Source organism: Cibotium barometz, chromosome 37, assembly GCF_041138505.1.
Source record: "Cibotium barometz isolate CiBa-2024 chromosome 37, ASM4113850v1, whole genome shotgun sequence".
Classification (NCBI taxonomy): domain Eukaryota; kingdom Viridiplantae; phylum Streptophyta; class Polypodiopsida; order Cyatheales; family Cibotiaceae; genus Cibotium; species Cibotium barometz.
In genome coordinates, this window is record NC_141082.1 from 20649599 (window position 1) to 20672578 (window position 22980).

General features: G+C 48.5%; 1 protein-coding gene across 1 annotated transcript in view; it reads right to left on the reverse strand.

Moving 5' to 3' along the window:
• The window catches only part of LOC147617048 (uncharacterized), a 200325-nt gene that overhangs the window by 50737 nt on the left and 126608 nt on the right, over window positions 1-22980 (reverse strand). The window contains exon 9 of the mRNA XM_086776415.1: window positions 3932-4129. Coding sequence (XP_086632541.1) covers window positions 3932-4129 — 198 coding nt within the window. The remainder of the gene's footprint in view (window positions 1-3931; window positions 4130-22980) is intronic.

Consider the following 22980-nt stretch of genomic DNA (forward strand, 5'->3'; position numbering starts at 1 on the left):
TACTTGTTTCCAGTCAAGTATCAAAGCAGTAGAGAAAGGACAGCCAGGTATCTCCCTACAAATCTCCCAATGACAACCTCCCAATGATCAGTAATCCAATGACCATAAGCACAAGTCTTCATCTTGACACACATGGATGCTAGCATACAAGTCCATGGCTGTTGTTGGCGGAAAAAAGTATGCAGCATAGTCGCCTTCCTTGCAAGTACATGATATCTTATATTGAGGACATTAAGTCCACCATACATCCTAGGAGAGCACACCATTTTAGCTGCTGCTTCCTGGTGATATACCATCCTATGGGATATCCCAAATGCCTGACTACATCTTTGGAATGCACCACCTGACCCGGCCAAAGAATAGAATGCCAGTCACATTGTTTCAAGGGAAGTAATTTGGATTTGTCAAAATTGACATGCAATCCCGCTGCCAAGCCATACAATGAAAGAGTGGTCATAAGCATTTGAACTTCCCGGGAAGAATTCTGTGGCATAAAGAAGGAATCATCAGCATATGCTTGTGCCAAAAAAGATGCAGCCCCAGGGATTTTAAGACCAGTCATCTGTCCTGTGTTTGTAAGATGATCAAGATACATTAAAAGGGGATGGGTCGCAATGGCATAGAAGAGAGCACTAAGAGGACAGCCCTGTCTAACTGATCGACCCAATGTCCATGACCGAGATAGATGACCCCCAAGAATGCACTGAGAAGTAGAGCCAGAATAAAGCCAGTAAACTGCATTTGCCATCTTGGGACCAAAGCCCAACTTGGTCATGATTTGAGAGATAAAATCCCATTGAACAGTGTCAAATGCCTTAGCAATATCCACGTGCAATATAAGCACATCTTGATGTGAATACTTAGCATATTCAATTGCAGTCAAGGCATTGGATATATTGTCATGGATTTGTCTTCGCGGCACAAACCCATACTGATGAGGATGAAGTCCCGCATCCAGTATCCTGTGAAGCCTATGCACAATCATTTTGGTAATGAGTTTGTAAACTACAGGCATCAAAGTAATAGGCCTCCAATCTGACATATGGTCACACAGATGTTTTTTGGGCACAAGTTTGACTATGCCATGCTTCCAAGAGTGCGGCAACTGTGTACACACACACACACACACACACACACACATGCATATATCTATATCTATATGTATACATATACGTATACGTATATGTATACATATAGATATAGATATAGATATACGTATATCTATACATATAGATATAGATATATGCATGTGTGTGTGTGTGTGTGTGTGTGTGTGTACGTATATGTATACGTATACGTATACGTATACATATATATATGTATACGTATATGTATACATATAGATATAGATATATGCATGTGTGTGTGTGTGTGTGTGTGTGGAGAGAGAGAGAGAGAGAGAGAGAGAGTGTAATATTAACATCTACAAAAGACCCCAAGGGTCTATGAGACCATAAGTGATCTAATGATACCATGAATATACTAAGCCATTGAAAAAGTATTTGAGAGAGAAGGAAAATGAATATCACTAGTGTGTACAGATATGATATCAACATGTGCCCTTGTATGGGAGAAACTAGCCATGATCAACTAATAATGATGCCCTCCTAAACCAATACAGATTTGATGGCCGAGAGAATATTTGGCCTCTGTGATGGTTGGAAGCATGTCTTGGTGTCGAAGAACCTCCTCGATCCGCATGTGCCGAGTGGGTCGTGATGCATCTTGCGCACAAAATAGATCAAGCTCTATTCCAAGAGGTCACCTCTAGGAGGGAGGAGTGGATGGCTAATGTGGGCAGTCAACTCTGATGTGGATGCATGACAATTGGAGAAATCTGTAATGACCCTCTCGGAAGTATAATGTCACTCGGTATGCTCTCTTAATTGTCCGGGCTTGAGTAAGTACATGCCCAGGCATCTCTGAGCATCAAACTCATCATTTGTGTGAGTGGATCAAACCTCTCATGGAAGAGGCAGTGGAATCTCCATGTTATCTCATAGTAGGCGGGCAGCTAAGGCTTAAGCATGTAGTGTGCCTCATCTTCCACCTATCCCGTGGTCCATTCTCTGCATATGTGATCCTCATGTGGGTCGTGATGGGGGAAAAAATAAAAAAGGGGGATTTTTTTTTAGACAACGGGTCACCACCTCATACACTGCCATGACTCCCCATCTCACCTCCACTGGAAGGGCCAACAATATCGAAGGCGTTGCTTAAATCCATGAAGTAGCAATAGACCTTCCGCACCTTCAACTGGGCCTCCGCAATTATGGGTTTCAATGTAAAAATATGATCCAAGGTGGAATAAGTCCTCCGGAAACCTGGCAGTCCCCTAGCTCTGCCCATGTCTCTCTACAAAAATGTTGTCCTCGGACTCCAACACTGACTGGTAAAGTTTGGCCAATGTGCTGCCAATCATGATGGTATGTTAGTTATTTGGATCTAATAGGTTCCCACCTTTATAGATTGGAAGAATGCTGTTACTAGAACATAGTCACAAGATACGTTTTGAGGTTTTTTTCGTTTCAAGATTTTTGGGGTTTTGTTTCGAAAGGTTTCGTCCCTCGGCTAAGAAACCGTGAGGTTTCGAAAAATTTATAATTTCATAAAGCATAAATACTTAAAGAACTTATAGTAGCCATCTAAAAACATAGTGTAATGATGAAAAATGGTCTCTTCTCACACATCTCGGGGAACCATCCTTATTTTGGTGAGGCATTATGGAAATTTTGCTTGATTAGATGTCACAAGTGGTTCAATCAAGGAATCTTAAGAAATTGAGGAATGGAAAATCCGGGCCTTCCCCATACCATCATACCCAAACATGCTCCTATGGGGACCAAACTTTGCAAACATGTGAGGGGGACCCACCCCCACATGCTTGCAAAGTTTGGTCACAATCAGAGCATGTTTGGATTGCTAATTAGCGCCCAGTGCAGATTTTTCAAGTCTCACCCCCACATGCTTGCAAAGTTTGGTCACAATCAGAGCATGTTTGGATTGCTAATTAGCGCCCAGTGCAGATTTTTCAAGTCTCTTGGTGCTTAAGAGGCCATGGAAAATTCGGACGACATTGAAGGAAGAAAAAGGAGAAAGAAGAGAGGAGAAGAAGAGAAAAGGAGAAGAAGAGGAGAGAAGAAGAGAATGAAGGAAGCAGGAGTAGAGGTGAAAGAAGTAGCAAAAGGTGGAAAAGGGAAGCAGGGAGGCAAGAGAAGAAGAGGGAAGGAAGGTGATGAGGAGGATATTGAAAAAAACAAAAATAAAAAAAAATCCCAGAAAAATCGAGAGGGAAAAAAAACAAAACCTCAAATTTGGGCGAAACTGCCAAATTGGAGAGGTTTTGAGGTTTTTAACTGTTTCAAAGTTTCGAGGTTTTGAAAGCTAGAAACAGGTTTTTTTGTTACTATGTACTAGACCAAGAGGGCGGAAAACCTTGGAAAGGGCTATGTTAAACATATCAGCCACCACGGGGGCCAAAGTGTCACAGGCAAGAGCCATATGCTCAGCTAGTAAGTCTTTGTGGTCCTTGGTCTTCCCATGCTGCAGTTTACGCATGGCTTTAGTAATATTATGTATGGTAAAGAGGGTGGCAAAAGAGGGTCGGGGGAGGTGTAATAGATCTGTGGGGGTGAGTTTAGGTACACACACATGCACACGTACGTGTATATGGATAGACAGATACACACAAAACACACATACATACATACATCTATGTATTTAAATTACTGTACTTAAACATATTTATAAAGTACGTATTTTTACACAAAACACGATTATATCTATATCTACATAATTTATATATCTGTGAGTGTCTGTGTCACACACACACACACATACACACAAAAAGATCCCAGAATGTTATTCACAATTTACAAAGAATTTGATAAGCTTGAAATTTTTGCAACGAAGATTGTAGAGCTGCTCTGACCTTTGCTATGAGATTCTTTTCCTTCTCCTTCAAAAACTTCTGTTGCTGAGAGAGGTAGTTCGCAAGCATTTGCAGCTTTTGCTGTGATGCATCAAGCTTTTCCCGTAGCGTATCAAGCTTAGCTGAGGCTTGATCCAGATTCATCATGTGATCTATCACTTTTGCTCCTGCCCTTTCAACCTCATGCTGAAGATTCTTCTGCAATATATTGAAAAGAATAAGCCTATTAGTGTTTCTTAAAATGGGCCAGAATGGCCAAAATAACGATCTACACATTGTTTATATGTCACCGAAAGGGTCCATAGTGTAGGTGAGGACCTTTCTATATTACGAAGGGAGCAGTTGCATGTGGATGTTCTGTATAAGAGCAATCCACAAATCCACAATCCGCAATTCTTGAAATGGTCCATATCATGACCTCTGCACAGATTCTTGATTCCCTTTATAGCACATCACTTGGCAATAGACTTAGCTTGCGAGATTATTGGGACCTTGACAAGCTTGGCATATTTGGAGGGCTAGATGTAAAGAGGCTGTTGAGGGAAGCACCCAGACATATCATGTACATACACTTACCTCCATCCAGAGTGATACAGTCCACACCTTTTCCTCTATTTGGAATAGACCAACAGTCAGATGGACTCCTTTTTCAAGTGTCTAGGGTAGCACCCCTTCCTTTCTCTATCTGCCTACTGAGACCATTGACCATTATCACATTTTGGAGTGGCTCCCTTAGCAGTGACTGCACCATGAGGAGTCTTCCATATTCGTTGGTTGACTTGTGACTATCATAGTCTGTTCTGTTATACTTCTCTTTGGGGAGTATATATAAATGTGTGTGTGTGTGTGTGTAGACAGCAGTACATTTTCATTGGAGGATATGCCTCCTCCTATAAGGGAAGCTTTTGCCCCTCTGATTCAGAAGTTCTGCATCCCAGCATATGTCAAGAAGAATCACAAGGGTAAAAAGCTCTTACATTTTCCTGATGGTGTAGCTATTCCATTGCATACTTTGTTAACCAATTTGGGGATTGCTTTGGATGATGTTATCTGCCAGTCAGCTCCAGGTGACTTGTCATTTTTTCCCTTTCAACTATACTTTAGACTCTTGACCTCCCCGTACGGAGCTTACAGTTGTAGTTTTTTTCTCTTTGTACTTCACGGTGGGTTTTCACCTCTTTCGAGGTTTCCCACACAGTAATATAAAGTATTACCAAAAGAAAAGTGTGTGGGGTTCGCTGTTCGCTACTTGTCAGTGGTCACCCTGTTCGCTACTCGACAACCTGTTCGTTGCTCATTGCCTGCGACCTGCTTGTCCGCTTGATGTGTGACCCGCTCGACTCTGCTCGCCTGCGACCTGCTTCTTGTGACCTGCATGCCTACTTCTTCAGACCTGCGACTTCTGTCCTGCACGTCTATTTCTTGCAACCCTTCGATTTTTGCCTTTCGTTTCTCTTCTCTGTACATCCCCGTCAGTGTGTGTGAGTGAGTGTGCGTGTGTGTGAGAGAGAGAGGGTCTCTGTACAGTGAAGCTCTGAATGGAATCCTATGCGGAGAAGCTTCTTGGTGGTTCCTCTAAAGTTCTCCATGGTAGATCTAAGAAGATGAAATCTTCAAGTGTCTCGACCTCAGACCTTAGCAATCATTCCTATGATGATTCAGCTGTGCAGCATTTTGCAAACACTTTACAGGAAGATTTATCAGAGATTAAGCGTGCATGGGCAGACAATCCGCTACCATCTTTCACAGTCAATATTCCTAGCGAGGCTTTGATCCATAGTCACAAGGGACGGGGGATGGTAACGGGGAATGGGGACAGGAACGGGACAGGGGACGGCCATAAGTAGGGAATGGGGATGGGGAGGGAATGGCACTTAAAAATACTTTTTTTTTAAAGTTTTTCTACTCTACACTTATTCTACATTGGAATTACTCTACAGGCTGCTACTGCACCTCATCCTCTTGTCGCTCTTCTTGTTGACTCATCACCCACTCGGTGAAGGGATTTGCCTTCTTGGTCACACTCTTGCAAAGCATTTGCAAGTTCGCGCTAACGAAGACAAGGTCATTGGCACACTCTACCCCGAGTCAGTTCCTCTTCCTAGAGGCAATGTGGCTGTAGGTGCTCCAAAGTTGCTCCAAGCAAGAGGAGCTGACGGCCTGGCTAAGTATGCAAATGGCTAGCTACTGTAACTCTGTCCATCCGAACCAAAGTCCTCCCACCATAGAGCAGCACCAACTTTGGAGCGGTCGATCTGCGCATCATGACAACCATAGGAGCCATGAAATGACCTGTACATGGGAAGCTGGTCCCTAATCTTGCTCCTAACCGATGCATCAGGCAAAAGACAGTCCAAGATAATCCTCCACCCAACACTAACCTCCCGATCTCTCTCGTGTTTGTTGCCTTGGAATTCTCGGTCCACCACATAAGTTGTTGCACATGCAATGGAGATTAGTAGGAATTCCACCTTCCTAGACACAAGGCATGGATCTCCTCGTATTTGTCTTCATCAGGCACGAAGTCTTTCAACTTCTCTATCATGCGATCCATGGCCTCGTAGACCTTGCCTATACATCGTTGCATAGCGTCTACAATCCTCAATAGGTGGACTATGGGCCTCACCATAGCATCCGTGGTCTTCACACTCTCCCACCAAGAGGCGTCATTCGCCCGTAACCTACACTCTCGGCCAGTGTTTGTACGGGACTCTTGCATGTCGACAAACTCGTCGCTAAGGAAAAGCCCCCTCAAAGCACTGCTACAATCCTGTAACCAGCCCAACATGAGAAAGTTGTAGGCAAACCGGGTGTCGGAATATTTGAGGAGAGAGAGAGAGGATCTCTTATTGAACTCATGCCGAAGTCATTGGTGGTTGAGGATAAAGGAGACCATGGTGTTGGCCTCCTCGATGAGCGGGCTGATCCATGGTAATGCCCCTATGTCCTTGAGGAGGTTGTTTAGGCAATGAGCCATACAACAAAAGGACACCGTGACATGTCCATACATACCTTGGACGATAGCTCCTACCGCCCTATTCGAAGGCTCCCCATCCACAACAAAGCCCACTACATGCTCGGGGCCAATGATCTCCATGGTGGTAGCCCACTCCACCGCAAGCACATCCGCACTCTTCCCAGTGCCAAATGCATCATGAGATGAGATGAAGTACATCTCTCCGCAGGAATATGCAACCACGCCATGAATAGTCCTCTTGCTCGTGTCCCTCCATCCATCCACAATGAGCAAGACTCTGTTCCTCTCCCATTGCCGCTTTGTGTTGTCGGCCACTTGCTCTACAATGCGCTGCTGCTCCTCGAGCAATGTATAGTGCACAAGCTCTCGGATGAGAGGGACGTATAGGTTGAGCCATACTCCCCAATCTTCTTAACCATGACCTTGAAGTATTCTAACCTATTCAAGAGAGCAATTTACTAATGAGAAGGGGACTAGTATGATGAAAACATGAATGATGAATTGGCAATGATAGATCGCACTTACCTACCCGCTTGAAAGGCAATGTGGTCGTGGAAGAAGCAGGCCACCGCTATATCCACCTCCTCCTTCAACTTGGGGTTCCAATTCTCCCCAAGTGTAGATTGTCGCCGTGGGCCGCTCAAGGGTGCCGGCGTGATGAATGGAGCAACATTCCGACTCGATAGTGAAGGTGATGGCATGCATGATCCCGATCGACCACATGACTCCATCGTAAAGGCTTGAGTTCCTCTCCCCATCGTCGCGGAATCCACGGCCACTCGTGGTGTCCTTCTTGTTGTTTCGACCGCCTCGTAGACAGCAAGCTTGTCAAGAAGTTCCCGTCTCTTTTCGGGTGTGACATTCGTGCAAAACCACACCTCATGCCCACTCTAATGCAAGAGGTGGGCTCGCACTTTGTCAGCGCAATCTATTCGACGGTACGGGCAAAGCTTGCATGCCCATGGCCGAGAACCGTCTCCATGAGTGGATGGGGTGTAGTTAACCTCCTACCACCATGTCCATCCCGTCGTCCTTCTACGGGAAGCCGCGGCACGTGAGAAGGATGCCATGGTTGAAATGGCTTGAGAGAGGGAGAGAGGCTTGGGGGAGAGAGATTAGAGGCTTGGAAGTTGGAAGAGGCTTGAGGGGGAGAGAGTAGAGACTAGAGTAGTAGAGTGCTTTCGTGTGTGTGGCTTGCCGCTTGAAGCTTGAGCAATGAGCAAAGACTCAAGAGACTTGAACTTCCTTGAAGGCTTGAAGGTGTGAATGTGAGGAAGTGTGTGTGTGTGCTTGTTCTTATACAGATAGGCAAGAGAGAGAGGCAAGACTCAAGAGAAGAGGCAAGGGCCAAGGGCCAAGGCAAGAGGGCTCAAACACGCCCCCAAGACGGCGTCCCCAAACGGCTAGAAAAACGGTCAAAAAACAGTCACAAAACTGACCATTGGAAAGTGCAACGGCTATCTGCCATCCCCCACACCATCCCGAATCGTCGCCGTCTCTATCCCCCCGTCCCTTGTGAGGGACGCCTCCAAGGGGGACGTCCATCCGTCCCCGTTGCTACCGCATCCCAGAACGGCGTCCCTGCGTCCTAAGGTCCCGTCCCCCGCGTCCCTTGTGACTATGCTTTGATCGCTCTAGTTCTAGATTTAGCTGAGAAGGCGGTTGGCTTGTTCTTCCCAGGTCGTATGCTAGCTACACCCAATGTTGGTTTGTGGCTCAAAGCTATGTTACGCGATAATTATGTGCGTGGATGCTACATGGTTGATCATGGGTTCTATGAGGTCATCTTCACTAAACCACAATACAAGCAGATGCTTCTTGAAAATTCTCCTCTCTTCATTCATGGCCGATTGGTGCATGTGTACCCATTGTTGCCTACAAAGGACTACCAACGTCTTATTCACCATAAATGTCCAGTATCGGTGGAGGTGCCAGACATCCGACTTTACTGTGAACCGGCTCTCCCTTATGTTGCTCAAAACTTGGGGAAGATGGTTTGTCCACCAAGAGCTTCGGGAAATGCACATTGTTTGTGCGTTCTATGTAGCACTGATGTGCCAACGCCACCAAGTGTCACCATCAATGTTGACATGAATGGCATGGTTCCACAACAAGCTCATTTTACCCTCAAATGGGGGAGGTTTGTTGGTTCTTGCTTCTCTTGTGGGAAATTGTGGGAAATTTGGTCATGCAATCTGAATGTCCCACAATATTGTTTCCAGCACCGGCCAATGCTGTATCTCCTTCGGAAAAGTCTGCTGTTGCTATTGTCAACAATGTTCAACCATCAAAAGTGCTGAAGCCCTCTAAAGTGCAGCTTGTCAATGGTTAGGACAAGGGCAAAGCCAAGGTGAATAATGCACCATCAGTGTCCAAGGATAAAGATAAGGAAGCTCAGGAATTGAACGCCTGGCAAACACCTAAAAAAGTCATTAAGCCTCGACAAGTAGTCCAAAAGAATTGGACTGAAAATGTTTCTAAAAATGGGTCAGACACTTCTACCTCTTTCTCAGTTGTGGTTAGAGGAGTTGCTATTGTAGGCAAAATGTGGACAGCTGTATTACATGGGCAATCAATTCACATGTATGATGGTATTGATGCTGATGCTCCTGCCAATTAGTTTCCTCTAAATGAGATGCAAAATGATGCCCCTGCAGAATCGTCTCGCCCTCATGAAGAGGGATTGGTAGATGTTCAGATGGTCACCTGATTTTCATGCTTGTTTTCATCAACATCTCTGCTGTAAATATGTATATACAAATCAAGTGTGTTTCCTATAATGTGCGTGGCCTCTGTGACGCCAATAAATGGAGGCTTCTTTGGGATTATGTGAATAAAACCAAACCGCATATCGTTTGTCTTCAAGAGCACAACCAAAATGCTTTTGCTGGTAGACAAGGTTTCTTTAAAGGCTACCATATAGTCTATGTTGGACAAGGTTCGTTTTCGGGTGTTGTTATGGTACTGAGACATGAGCTTCAGCCAATTATGGCCTTCAATGATCTCGCTGGTAGATGGTTGGTCATACAATGTATGCTAAATGGTGAGATTTACGAATTTGCATCCTTATATGCCTTCAATAATTCTTCTCTGGCCTTTGGTGATAGCACTTCTCACCATATGCACATGATTGCTACTGAAAGACGTGATTGGGCAAATGCAATGGCCTTCATGAATGCCAGCGACTTGTGGAAGTACCTAATGCCTCGGGCTCCTGGCTTTACATATAAGCATAATGCATTGGATTACTGGGCTAGACTAGACCGATGGTATATGCTTAATGCCACTCAATTTGATTCTTTCACTTGTAACATGTCCATCGATTTCTCTCTCCATCTATCAGATCACTATCCATTGTGTATGAATATGTATTTTGGAATGAATGTTAATGCTCGGCCACTGCCATGCAAAAGACTTTTGTCGGTGAATAATGCTCATCTTTCGCATGATGATTTAAGTTGTATGGTTGTTGCAGCGATTGAGCCTTTACAAATGCATGCCACGGTAGACACTGATATGGCACGGCGACATTTTGTCACCCGTATGCAGTATATCATGCGAGATTATGGATGTCATTTTATGAAGGTACAAAGACAATTAGTGGCTGATGCAAAGCACACTTTGCAAGTTTTATTAGTAGCAAGTCATACTCGAGGGCTTACTCCTCATGAGATTGATGCATTCACAAGAGCTCAACTTTTAATTCAGATGAATGATCAAAGGAAATTGCTTAAATGGCAAGTTAGAGCTAGACAAAAGTCAAAGGTTGCTCTTCCAAGACCTTTTTCAAAAGCCTTCACACTTCACGAAGAATGCATTCTCTTCATAGGCTGAAGAAATCTGATGACCAGTGGACTCAAGACTCTCTTGAGCTACAAAATGAAGTCCATAGTCACTTTCAAAGCCTCTTTGCTACGCCCGGTTCACCAAATTAGCAAGTCATGGATGCTCGAATGCCATGCTTGGTCTTGTTAATCTGATTATGAATGCTCACCAAGCACAACAAATGGAGTCTTGTTTTACCATGGAGGAATTGGATTTTGCACTTCATTCTCTTGATAAATGGAAATTCCCACGTTGAGATGGTCTCAACGTGGAATTCTTTGTGGCTTATTGGGATCTCTTAAAAAATCAACTGTTATATATGATCAATCGGTCTTGGGTTACTGGCCGTCTCCCTTCATGTTGGAAGGAAGGCCTGCTACGTCTGCTACCTAAGGAATAGTTATGTGACCGCTAATCAGACTGGTGCCCGCCGATCACACTCATGCCTCTGATCTACAGATAAATTGGTAGCCAAAACGATTGTCAACCGCATCAAAGACGTTCTTTTTGATGGTTTGCACCCGAGGCAATATGACTTTGTGCCACGCCGACAAATCATGGATAATATTGCAAATGCTTATGTGGGTATTGAGTATGCTAAATATACAAACCAAGATGTGCTTATCATGCAAATTGATATTGAAAAGGCTTTTGATACAATCCATTGGGATTTTGTAGCCTTGGTCATGGAAAGGATGGGGTTTGGCAATAAAATGAAGAATTGTCATCTACTGGCTTTATGAGGATGGCCAAGCACAATGCATCATCAAGAATGGTCAATCTATGCCCTAGAAGATGGGTCGTTCTGTTAGACAAGGTTGTCCACTCAATGCTCTTCTTTATGCTATTGCAATGCACCCAACGCTGTTATACATAGATAAGCTGGTATAGAATGGCAGCTTACATGGCATCACCATACTTGAGAGGAAGGGACTTTGTCAGTAAGGTATATGCAGATGACGACTCCTCCTTCCCCAGAAACACACCAACAAATCCTCACAATATCATGGATGCCTTGCATCTATATGGATTGGCTGCTGGCCTTTTTGTGAATTTTCAGAAATCGTCCCTGAACTACTGTGACTAGCATAGTTTTCTATGGCTAGGACAGATTTTCCCACCCATAGAAATTGTAAGACAGTTGGGATATCCTATTGGTTGGCATGTTTCCCTTAAGCAAGCAAGGGAATGGGTGCTCCAGCAGCTCAGATAGAAACTCAACTGCTGGAAGCTTTCTACGTGGCCCTTGCATATGCGTCTAAGAATTGAACAATCCATTCTCATTGCGTATGTTCAGTTTCACTTGCCATTATTGCCTTGGACAAAATCAGATTTCGATGTGTTTATGTCAAAGGCCTTAGATCGTCTTTGGCACATAAGTACGGATCGAAAACCTCTCCGTCTTCTCAAAAAGGAATTGGTTTGCACTCCAAAGATGCATGGTGGACTCAACATACTTGATATTCATCTGCATCTAACGACAACCTTGGGCCATCATGCTTTCTCACTTGGTGACAGTCATGCAAACCAAAGCTTTTTGGGCATTGGTCTATTTCTTACAAAGAGAGAGTTTTTGGAAAGTTTAGAGGACGAATCCCAGGCTGCCCATATTTCACCAGGTTGATTCAGAATTGGCAAATTATTCTGGAATACCTACATTGGAATGGGCGGTAGCAATCAAACGGTAATTCCTTGCGCCTCGAAAACATTCATTGGAGCAAGGTGTTTCAAGAGCCTTTGGCCACTTTAGAGCCTCGCAGATCTTATTTCCTTCATGCACATGGATTGCATAGCATAGATGATGTGGTTGATATGCATGGCATGCTACTTTCCTTCCCTGAAGTGAGGCAACGACTTCAATTGGGTATGTATCATAGGCAGATTTGGAATACACTGGTCCCATTACAGCATGTGCCTCCTCTTGAAACCCAAGAGGGACTAGATGATTGGTCATTTGTTCCAAGGAGGCCTCAACTCCGCCCTTTTTCTACGCCTTTGCTTTCTGCTGCGAAAGCATATCACTTGTTATTTCCCTCCCCCATGGATTCAACAACATGGCAATCGCTTATGGCATCTAAACAAGCCTCAAAGGTGGTGGCGTGATGTGCTCTCATGTATTTGGAAAAGTAATCTCCCTCTTAAGCAAAAGGTCTTTCTATGGAGATGTGTGGTGGGAGCATTGCCAGTTGGGGATTTCTTAGCCCGTAGGTGCATTGCATCACCGGATTGTAGAAGATGCTCTCGAACACAGGAAACAGTCCCCCACATGCTATGGTTTTGCCCCTCTGCTCGTCAGTTCCTTGACAATCTCTCGACACGTTTATGCATCAGATTTCAACGGCTTTGTGGACCATCTACACAACCTGGAATCATCTCATCTTTCATACTGTTGATTTCTCTTGCTTCACTTACTTTAGGAGATCTCTTCTTCTCTCTTCAAGATTGCCATGATCTTGGAGAGCTTCCTTACAATCAATTGGAGGTGTTTTATCATTGTTTCTGAGTAGTGTGTGTCTTGCAGTGAAACACACTCCTTTGTACATTTAATTAATAAACAGAACAATGCTTTCACCAATAGTGTCACAAATTTTTGCTCGCTGAAGCTGCGTCCCGCCTCCTGCCTGCGCGACCTGCACACCAGCTCCCCCCCCCCCCCCCCCCCCCCCCCGCCTGCTTTTGTTCCTTCGCCACCTTCGCCTGCTTTCTGCTGCGCCCCCCCCCCCCCCCCCCCCCCCCCCCCCCCCCCCCTCGTTGCTGCGCTCCCTCCCTCCTTGCCCCCTCGCCCCCTCCCTCCTCGCCTCTTCGCCTTCTCGCCCTATCCCCTCCTTCGCCCATTTCGCCTCTGCATCGCCCCTTCCGCCAGCATTCTCCTCCTCGCCCCTCAGTCGTGCAGCTGCCGCCCCCCCCCCCCCCCCCCCCCCTTGCTTTTCTTTCGCCGTTTTTACCCCCCCCTCTCCTTGTCGTGCTGACCTCCGCCCCCCTGGGGGTTTTGTTTCTTTTTTCCTCCGGTCTTCCGCCTTCCTGTGTGCAGCCCGTTTCTTGCAGGTTTTCCGCTTTCACATCGCCTACGCCTGAGCTTCAGACTCTGATGGAGACTCCTCCCGCCTCGCCTCAGAGGGACTCATCAGCAGCCCCCTCGCCCGCCCCCGAGGACACCCCCATCAGGCTTTCTCTTTCGCCGGAAGAGGAAGCGAGCCTCACCGCAGAGGTGGAACGCCTTCAGGCCCATTCCACCATCTGCCGTATAGTCGGCACTCGCCCCAGCAGAGGGGAGATCCGGGATCTTCTCCAGGCCCGCCTGCTTGCAGATGTGGGCAAGATCCTGGACGTACAGCTTCTGGGCCGGGGACATTATCAGATCGAGTTTGAGACCGCCCAGAGTGTGGCCAAGGTCCTTGCCATGAGTCCCCTTGACATCAGGGGTGCTCGGGCTTTCTTCAGACCTTGGCAGCATCGCTTTGATCCAGCAGCAGCTCAGCAGGGAGAGCGCCTTTTTCATGTTACAGTTTGCTTCCCTGGACTCCGCCGGGAGTATCTTCCGCTTCTCTCTTGGCTAGGAGCATTGGTGGGCTCGGTACTCGAGACTGGCCCCACAGCAGCTTCAGTGGTGGCCCGAGCAGCTGGGCTACCCTCCGTCAGAGTTTTGGTGTCTGACATCTCCTCCCTTCCTAAGGTCATTCAGCTACCTAGGATAGGGGGGGGATGGATTGATCAGAGAGTGGAGTTCTCGGGGCTCCCGAACCAGTGCTTCATATGCAGGCAGGTCGGCCATCTGGCCAAGGCCTGCCCTCGCAGGAGACCTTGACCCTCACCACAGCAGCAGGCCCCTGATGGCCCGCCCACAGATGCGGCTCGGCAGGCTGCCTCCGGGACACCTGCTCAGGCCACAGAGACCTCGGAGTGGCAGCCTGGACAGGGGCGCCGCCGAGGGAGACAGTCAAAGCAGCACGCACAGAGACCCCCTCGGCCCCCCCTCCTCCCCCCCCCACCCGCCTCGCCTTCCCGGGAGACCCTGGCAGTCCCCTGGCGTTCGCCCGCAGTCCGGAGGGTGCTGAGCACCGATCTCGCTCGAGCACCACAGAGGAGACCTGCCATGCCGATCCGAGCTTCACGGATATCATCTATCCGCAGTCGGCTGAGTCGCCTCGGTGTTAGACAGCGATCGGAGGCTTTTGGTTACGCTTTCACTCGGCTTTTTGGAGCAGAGGGCCCCCATGAGCCAGCACCCATCCGCGTTCATGTAGTGATACCTCCCGCCCGCGGGGAGGAGGCACTTGATTCAGCAGTGGCCTTCTCGTTCCCTCTCTGTGGCCCTTGCGACCGGCAGTGGACTCTAGAGCTCGCTATTAGCACTTTGAAGACTCAGGCAGTTGAGTTTTCACATCATGTGAGCGACCTCGAGGTGACAGATGTGATAGGCCAGCTCTGGGAGTTGGCTCATTTTTTCTTGGATCCCGGGAGTGTGGACGCCTCAGGGATTCGTCACTTGGTCGTGCGTATAGTGGCAGACTTAGCACGCGACCCTGGATATGTATGTATACACGAGGTTGCTCTGTCAGAGCGGGAGGCAGTTGCCATGGGCCACAGCCACTGGCGCCTGATCCGGGATTCTTGCAGTACACCGGGTGGGCAGATTCGCAGCCGCTCGGATGGGGACTACTCTCCATCCAAGCCGCTTGCGAAGGCCCGCCGCACGGCTGAGACAGCATCTACCTCAGCAGGTCATCCATGAGGATCATCTCATGGAATGTACAGGGCCTGGGCGGAGCACATTTTATACGCTATCGAGGTTGCTTGAGGCAGGAGCTTCAGAGATGCCTGGTTGGTGGTAGCATTGATATTTTGATGATGCAGGAGCACCACTTGGGTGAGAGCAGGATCCGGAGATATGGTTCGGTGATGCCTGGTAGATGGGATACCTTTTGGTCTGCAGGGTTTGGTCCTTTGGGTGGACAGGGAGGAGTTTGCATGGTCATTGCAGATGTATGGCGGCAGGCCATTGTGGATCGAGGGATCATTGTGCCTGGTAGAGCACAGTATGTCATTCTGAGGGTGCATGATGAGCTATTGGGCGTGCTCAACGTCTATGCGCCTAATCATGCTAGTGCCAGAGCAGAGTTCTGGACCAAGGTTACGGATGCATTGCCAGAGGCCGCACATTGGTGTGTCGGGGGAGACTTCAACATGCTTGAGGACCCGGCCGATAGGGTGGGAGGCAGTCATGTTACAGTGCACGGCACGGAGCTTGCAGCTTGGGATCGGTTTTGCATGACACTGAGGATCACTGATGCATGGCAGCATGGGGCTTTCTCCCGTTCTCAGGACAGTCTTAGTTTCTCTCGGTCGGATCGTCGACAGGGAGGGACTAATTTATCACGGATTGATCGCTTTTATGTGGGCGACTGGTTAGGGGCGCGAGGGGGCTCCGTCGGCATTCTCGCTGGCACCTCATTTTCAGATCATGCGCCAGTTATCCTGACATGGGAGGAGAGGACACGGGAGCCCAGCTTGCAGTTGAGGATCCCAGAGAGGGTACTTACAGATCCCAGTCTCGGTGAGGACATTGAGAGGATCTGGCATGATAGTCAGTGCTCTGATCAGGATGCAGCAGGCCAGTGTGCCCAGGGACTCATCGAGCTTAGCTCTTTTCTGCACGCTGCAGCCTTGACACGGCTGGGAGAGATTCGCGAGAGGGAGCATCGGCTGAGACGTAGCCTTGCCTCGTTACAGCGCCTCCAGGAGCAGCAGCCGGCATGTGAGTGGTTGGCGTCCCAGCTGAGCCAGGCACGCCAGGAGGTTAGAGAGGCAGAGGAGCAGAGACATGAGTTTTACTATCGTCGTCAGGCCTCTCAGTGGACGCAGCTTGGTGATAGAGTGACTGGTGAGTTTTTTGAGATCACTGGACCCCGCCATGCTCGGGCAGGAGTCCGTCAGCTTGGTAGACCGGATGGTTCGCTGGCTACTGAGCCCGGGGAGATCAGAGCCATAGCCACTGCATTTTATAGAGACCTGCTTTCAGCGGAGCCAGCCACTGAGGACAGAGATGCCTGCAGACAGACTGTGTGGGCCCATGTGCAGAGGAGGGTCACAGATCGTATGCGTTCGGTTCTTGGTGCGCCTCTTTCAGAGATTGAGCTTGCCGAGGCCTTGAGGGTCCTGCCGCGACATAGTTGCCCAGGGGAGGACGGACTGACGCCGGCCTTTTTTATGCGCTATTGGGACCTTTTGGGGCCAGGCCTCCGCAGGGGCTTTCAGCATGTTTTGGACACTGGGGTGATGCCGCAGAGCTTTTCAGAGGGCTTGATCTATCTTATCCCCAAGGGGGAGGGAGTATCAGATGATATTCGGCATTGGAGGCCTATTACGATCCTCAATACTGTCTACAAGGTCTTAGCAAAGGCCTTGAGTTTGAGGATCCAGCCCTTCCTGGGGGAGTTGATTCATGCTACTCAGACAGGATTTGTCAAGGAGCGTAGTATCCTTGACAACATCTTTACTTTCTGGGAGGCGACGGCCAGGGCTAGATTTCTTGGCGAGGACTTGGTCGTGATGCTTCTCGATTTTGAGAAGGCATACGATAGAGTTGATTGGGGTTTCTTAGAGGGCACTATGCTTCGCCTGGGCTTTGAGCCAGGATGGATCAGAGGGGTGGCGGCTCTATATTCCACAGCTCGCAGCCAGGTGTTGATTGCAGGAGGACGGGGGCCGAGTTTTGAGCTGACCAGATCAGTCCGTCAGGGGTGTCCCCTCGCTCCCTTTCTTTTTCTCTTCTTTGCGGAGGCTAGGAGCATGTATTTGACGGCAGAGGAGGTTGGTTTGAGAGGACTTCAGCTCCCAGTCCGGGGGGAGGACTTGCTTGATGCTGAGTTTGCAGACGACACGGGCATATTTTTGCATGGCCAAGAGGCCAATCTTCTTCGGGCAGAGCAGTCGCTCCAGGTTTTTAGTGCAGCTTCGGGAGCATTGATCAATTGGCGCAAGACAGTGGCCTTTTGGATCAGTAGTGCTCCCACTCCGGCATGGAGCCCGGACCCCGGTTTTAGATGGATTCCTCCAGGCACAGCAGTGCGGTATTTGGGATGCCAGATTGGCCTCGATTTGTCACCTGAGCAGCAGATTGCCCCGCTTCTTCTGAGCATTCGGAAGAAGCTTTTGTATTGGAGTACAGCTCGACTATCATTGGCTGGGAGGGTGGTGGTGGCAAATCAGGTGCTGTTAGCGACCATGTGGTACATTACATCTTGCTGGATCTTCTCGAGCTCTTGCATCAGCCAGGTACATCAGGAACTTTCTGTGGTCTGGGCGGGACGGTCAGCCAGCTCGGGCAAAGGTTGCATGGGCAGTTATTACACTTCCGCTGGCTCAGGGAGGTTTGGGCATTATAGATCCAGTCGATCAGAGCAGAGCCTTATTGGGGAAGCTTATTGTTCGGGGGTTGCTTCCAGGCGGTGAGCCTTGGAAAGAGCTCCTCTTGTAGCGGCTGCAGGCTCGGGCGCCCCCAGCAGGGGGCACTTGGGCACCAGAGATTCGCTGGATCTTCATAGAGATGAGGAGGACAGGCCTCAGTAGAGGATGGGAGGACAGATTTGCTTTGAGTATCCTAAGAGCTTGGGAGCTGCTGAGACCGGGGCTCTCTCAGCGACCTCCTTCATGTGTTGAGGAGCGGGCCAGACAGCCGCTCATCTGGAGCCCAGCGGTTCGCACAAAGCAGGGTCATATGCTGGGTTCTCGGCCTCGTTTAGCCTGGGGGCCTTTAGCGGCAGGCCCAGCTCGTAGTTTTGGAGACTGGCAGGCCTTCTGCAGTCTCCCAGAGGAGATCCAGGTGGAGAGGCTGAGTCACTTCAGAGGGGGGTTGATTATGAGAGGTGATATTCAGGAGGCACTCACAGAGGAGTGGTTCACGCCTCTCGAGCCAGTGACCCCACGGTGGATGGGAGCCTTTACACAGTTGGAGATCCTGATTGCTGTCAGAGCTTGCACTGGGGATGGCAGTTGCCTCTACTTTGAGATTCAGGATGAGGGCAGACTCCAGCGAGTGGAGGAGGAGTCGCCTTTGGTTGCAGAGTGCACCTTTCAGAGGATTCGGGTGGTGGCCGCCGCTTCTCGGAAGTGGCATATAGACCCCGATCCTGCTGATGTGCTCCCGGATTGGCGCATATGGGCATATGCAGCGCGCCCCTTGCATATGCGCGCCCCTTGGCCCGGCTACAGTGGGACCCCGGGGAGTATGAGTGGCACGATCCTTATGCATCCCTTGAGGCCACAGAGATTACCTTTTTCCAGTATACTGTTCGGCTGGGGCGGCATATTTTGACGGCAAGGAGGACAGTCTCTCCAACGGCAGCGGGGCACTGGCGGCTACAGGGACTCTCACAGGAGTTCCTGGAGGATTTTTGGGCTCGGCTCTGGGCTAGTCGACAGGCCCGCAGGATCTCGACTTTTCAGTGGCTGGTCGCCCACAGGGGCTCAGCAGTTGGCACTTGGCTTGTTTACAGCGGTCTTCCGGCGGCCTGCGTCCGATGCGGCCACCCTATGGAGACACAGAGACACTGCCTTTGGGATTGCCCTCAGGCGCAGCAGATTTGGCTGCGGATGCTGCGTATTCTGGCTCCCCTCTCTCCAGAGGGTATGTTTACGTGGGGTGCCGCTGCTTGGTCGACTTCGTCAGGGCCTGCTATGGGCTATGAGATGGAGCAGGGCAGTCAGGCCATCAGATTTATTAGGGGCCAGCCTCGCCTGGTTCCGGCACCGGATTTCTCGTCCGCCAGCTGGACACAGGAGCGGGATTTACGATGGGAGCTTCTCAGCAGCCTCACCATCTGGTTCACCTGGAGGGCCCGGTGCTTTACGGCCTTTGAGGGGAGATTGGAGCCACCAGCAGAGACTGTACGTGGGATTTGGCAGGAGTTGATCCACACCCTGCGAGGACAGTACGACCGCATCCGGGGAGACTTGGATGAGGCGATCTTGCGGCGCCAGGCCTTTCACACCACTTGGCGTTGTGGCCCCTTCTACACCTTACACACGGGATCCCCCCGCTGGCACTACAGGCCACCTGTTTGGCTCTTCCCCCCCCCTATTGTATGATTTAGCCTCTCAGTCCTTTATACTGATGCTTGTATTTTGCAGCACCTAGGGAGAGTCTCCCGGGCTGCCATGCTGTATTCACTGCTCTGTTTCTCTTATGAGCAGGAGAGATCTTTTGTAGCCCTACGGGCGTTTTTTCTATAACTAATGAAAGGATCTTTTCTCGGGAAAAAAAAAACAATGCTTTCACCAAAAAAAAGGTGTGTGTGTGTGTGTGTGTGTGTGAGAGAGAGAGAGAGAGAGAGAGAGAGGGAGAGAGAGAGAAATAAAATTATATTAACGTCTACGGAAGACCCCAAGGGTCTATGAGACCAAAAGTAATCCGATGGTACCATGGATATACTGAGCCATGGAAAACTAAAAGAAAAAGTAAAATGGAAACATCTGACAGTACATGTGATTAACAAATGATCCTGTGTAGAGTGAGATATGTTGTGACGAGAGAGAGAGAAAGTTGTTTCTTCTGCCACACTTGTCCAGAATCTAGTCGGCACAGGTTTATTTCTTGCCCAGTGGCTCGCCAGATATGGGAGTTCATCTCTTGAGTGTGGCAAATGGTGACTGGACACACTTTGTCACCCAAGCAGTGGGTATTGACATGATCAGCCCAAGGGAAACAATTAGCATTATGAGGTCTTCTTTATTTTCTTTTGATGGTTGGATCTTTGGCATAATTGGCTCATGCGAAATGCTTTCATCTTTGATTCACAATTAGGGGTGAAAGGTCATGTGTAGCGCGTTCGTGGTCTATTGCTTTGGCAAGTTTCTTCTTTGATCGATGCACATGTTATCACCAAGGCACAACCTGACCCCGGGTTACATGCTCTTCGTACGGTGAGCATGCCTCATGTGGCCTTTTAGTGTGTGCGGTCTGATGGCCTCTATGTACATGTTTATATAGCTGGTCATGCGACCTTTGCTTTGTATTACATTTTCGTAATCTAATCAACCAACCATTACGGAAAAAAAGAAAGAAAGAAACATATATTAACGTGTACGGAAAACCCCAAGGGCCTGTGAGACCAAAAGTAATACAATGGTACCATGGATATACTAAGCCATGGAAAACTGAAAGAAAAAGTAAAATGAAAACATCTCCCACTACGTGTAATCAACAGATGATCCTGTGTAGAGTGAGATATGTTGTGATCACCTAATGACAATACCCGCCTTGGCCAGAATCAATCTGATGGTGGAATGAATATGAGGCCTCTGTGATGGGAGAGTGTCATGTCGGCAGAGAACTTCACGAATCTGTCTCCGTGTGGTGGAGAGAGAAATGAAATGAAATGATATATTAACGTCTCTAAGAGGCCTATGAAACCAGAACTGAGAGTACATTTGAAGTTGGTGTCTCATCAAAGAGAACAACTAAATTTAGACTAAAAAGTACAATAAATTGATTGTCTTACAGTTATGAAAACAGAACTGTAAGACTCTGAGATGATACTGAGTAGAAAATACTGGAAAATGTATACCAGGTAGATCCACGTATGCTGATCAGTTGAAGTGTTGCCCTCTCCTTAGATCAAGCATCTCCGCCATGGGGCTGTCTAGAATGAAGAGGTCGTAGAAGCAAGGTAGGCGCCTCCAATGCCGAGTAATAATGGCTCTGATCTGGCGATGGTGAGGATGCCGCGGTCGGGATCCTGGTGGGCGTGGCTGACGAGCACGACATAAGATGACTGCTCTATCAGTGGTGACTCCCTGGGACCTTGAAGTTGGTGTCTCATCAAAGAGAACAACTAAATTTAGACTAAAAAGTACAATAAATTGATTGTCTTACAGTTATAAAAACAGAATTGTAAGACTCTGAGATGATACTGAGTAGAAAATACTGGAAAATGTATACCAAGTAGATCCATGTATGCTGATCAGTTGAAGTGTTGCCCTCTCCTTAGATCAAGTATCTCCGCCATGGGGCTGTCTAGAATGAAGAGGTCGTAGAAGCAAGGTAGGCGCCTCCAATGCCGAGTAATAATGGCTCTGATCTGGCGATGGTGAGGATGCCGTGGTCGGGATCCTGGTGGGCGTGGCTGACGAGCACGACATAAGATGACTGCTCTATCAGTGGTGACTCCCTGGGACCGTGGTCAGTGCCCTGATGGCCCAGTGGAGGAGGTATCAGGAGGTGTGTGGGCTGGGTTGCTGGTGCTGGTGCCGAAGAAATCTGTCAGGGTCCTCTGTCTAGGTACATCATGGCTCGGTCTCCTGTCTGCCAAGAGGGTCTCTCTGTGTCTCCTGAGCTCAAGTAGGAACAATCCCAGGCATCTCTGATCCTCAAACTCCATGACCGTGTGTAACGGCCCAAAACCCTCTCGAAAGAGGTAGTGATATCTTCGTCGAATCTCATAATAGACTATACATCGGCAAATGTAGTGTTCCTCTGTCTTGCCTCCTAGTAGCATAGCTGACAAATGTGGTCATCCAAGATTTGATGCACATATCGCCCTATCTCAATCCGCAGCTAGTGTGAAAAGGTCTGGATTTTTCCAATGGCACAACGTATGCGATGTGATAGGTATACATCCATGTACGTCGAGCGGGTAATAAAATCATCTGGTGAAAGGTGTAGAAAATGGCTCTTGTAATGAGCCATTTTCGTGCCTGAGGGCTCAACGGGGCTAGTCCATGTCCTCTCTATGTCCACTCTGATGATATCCATCCTGATCACGCGGTTTTGCTCTGAGCGGGTGAGTTCCAAAAATGGACAATCCAGAGACTGTACTGAAAGGCTGGTAGTGCCTCTATCCGCAAACCATGTAGGTCAAACCATGATCTCATCTGAGCGTACCAGCAACGAGTATCTCCAAAATCTGCCAACTATATGGTTGAGGTGAATGCCAATCAGGAGTACCTCTGTTGAGGGAGCTCCCATAGCCGCGATAATAAGGTAACTGCCTCGAACAGGGCCTTGATTACTACCGGTGCGGCACCCACCTCAGCCCGAACAATCTCATGTGGTACTGATGATTTGCGCCAAATCATGCGGGCAATAATCATAATCAGTGATCTCTCCATTTGCCTCCATCCCTCATTCGTCCCTCTCTGAGATTTGTGATGTATGCTGGGCCCCCAAATTGGAGCTCCGAACAGGAGGGTCAGTGTGACAAGCGTATCAAATAGCCACAACTTGGTGCGCGGTGTCGTGACATGGGCG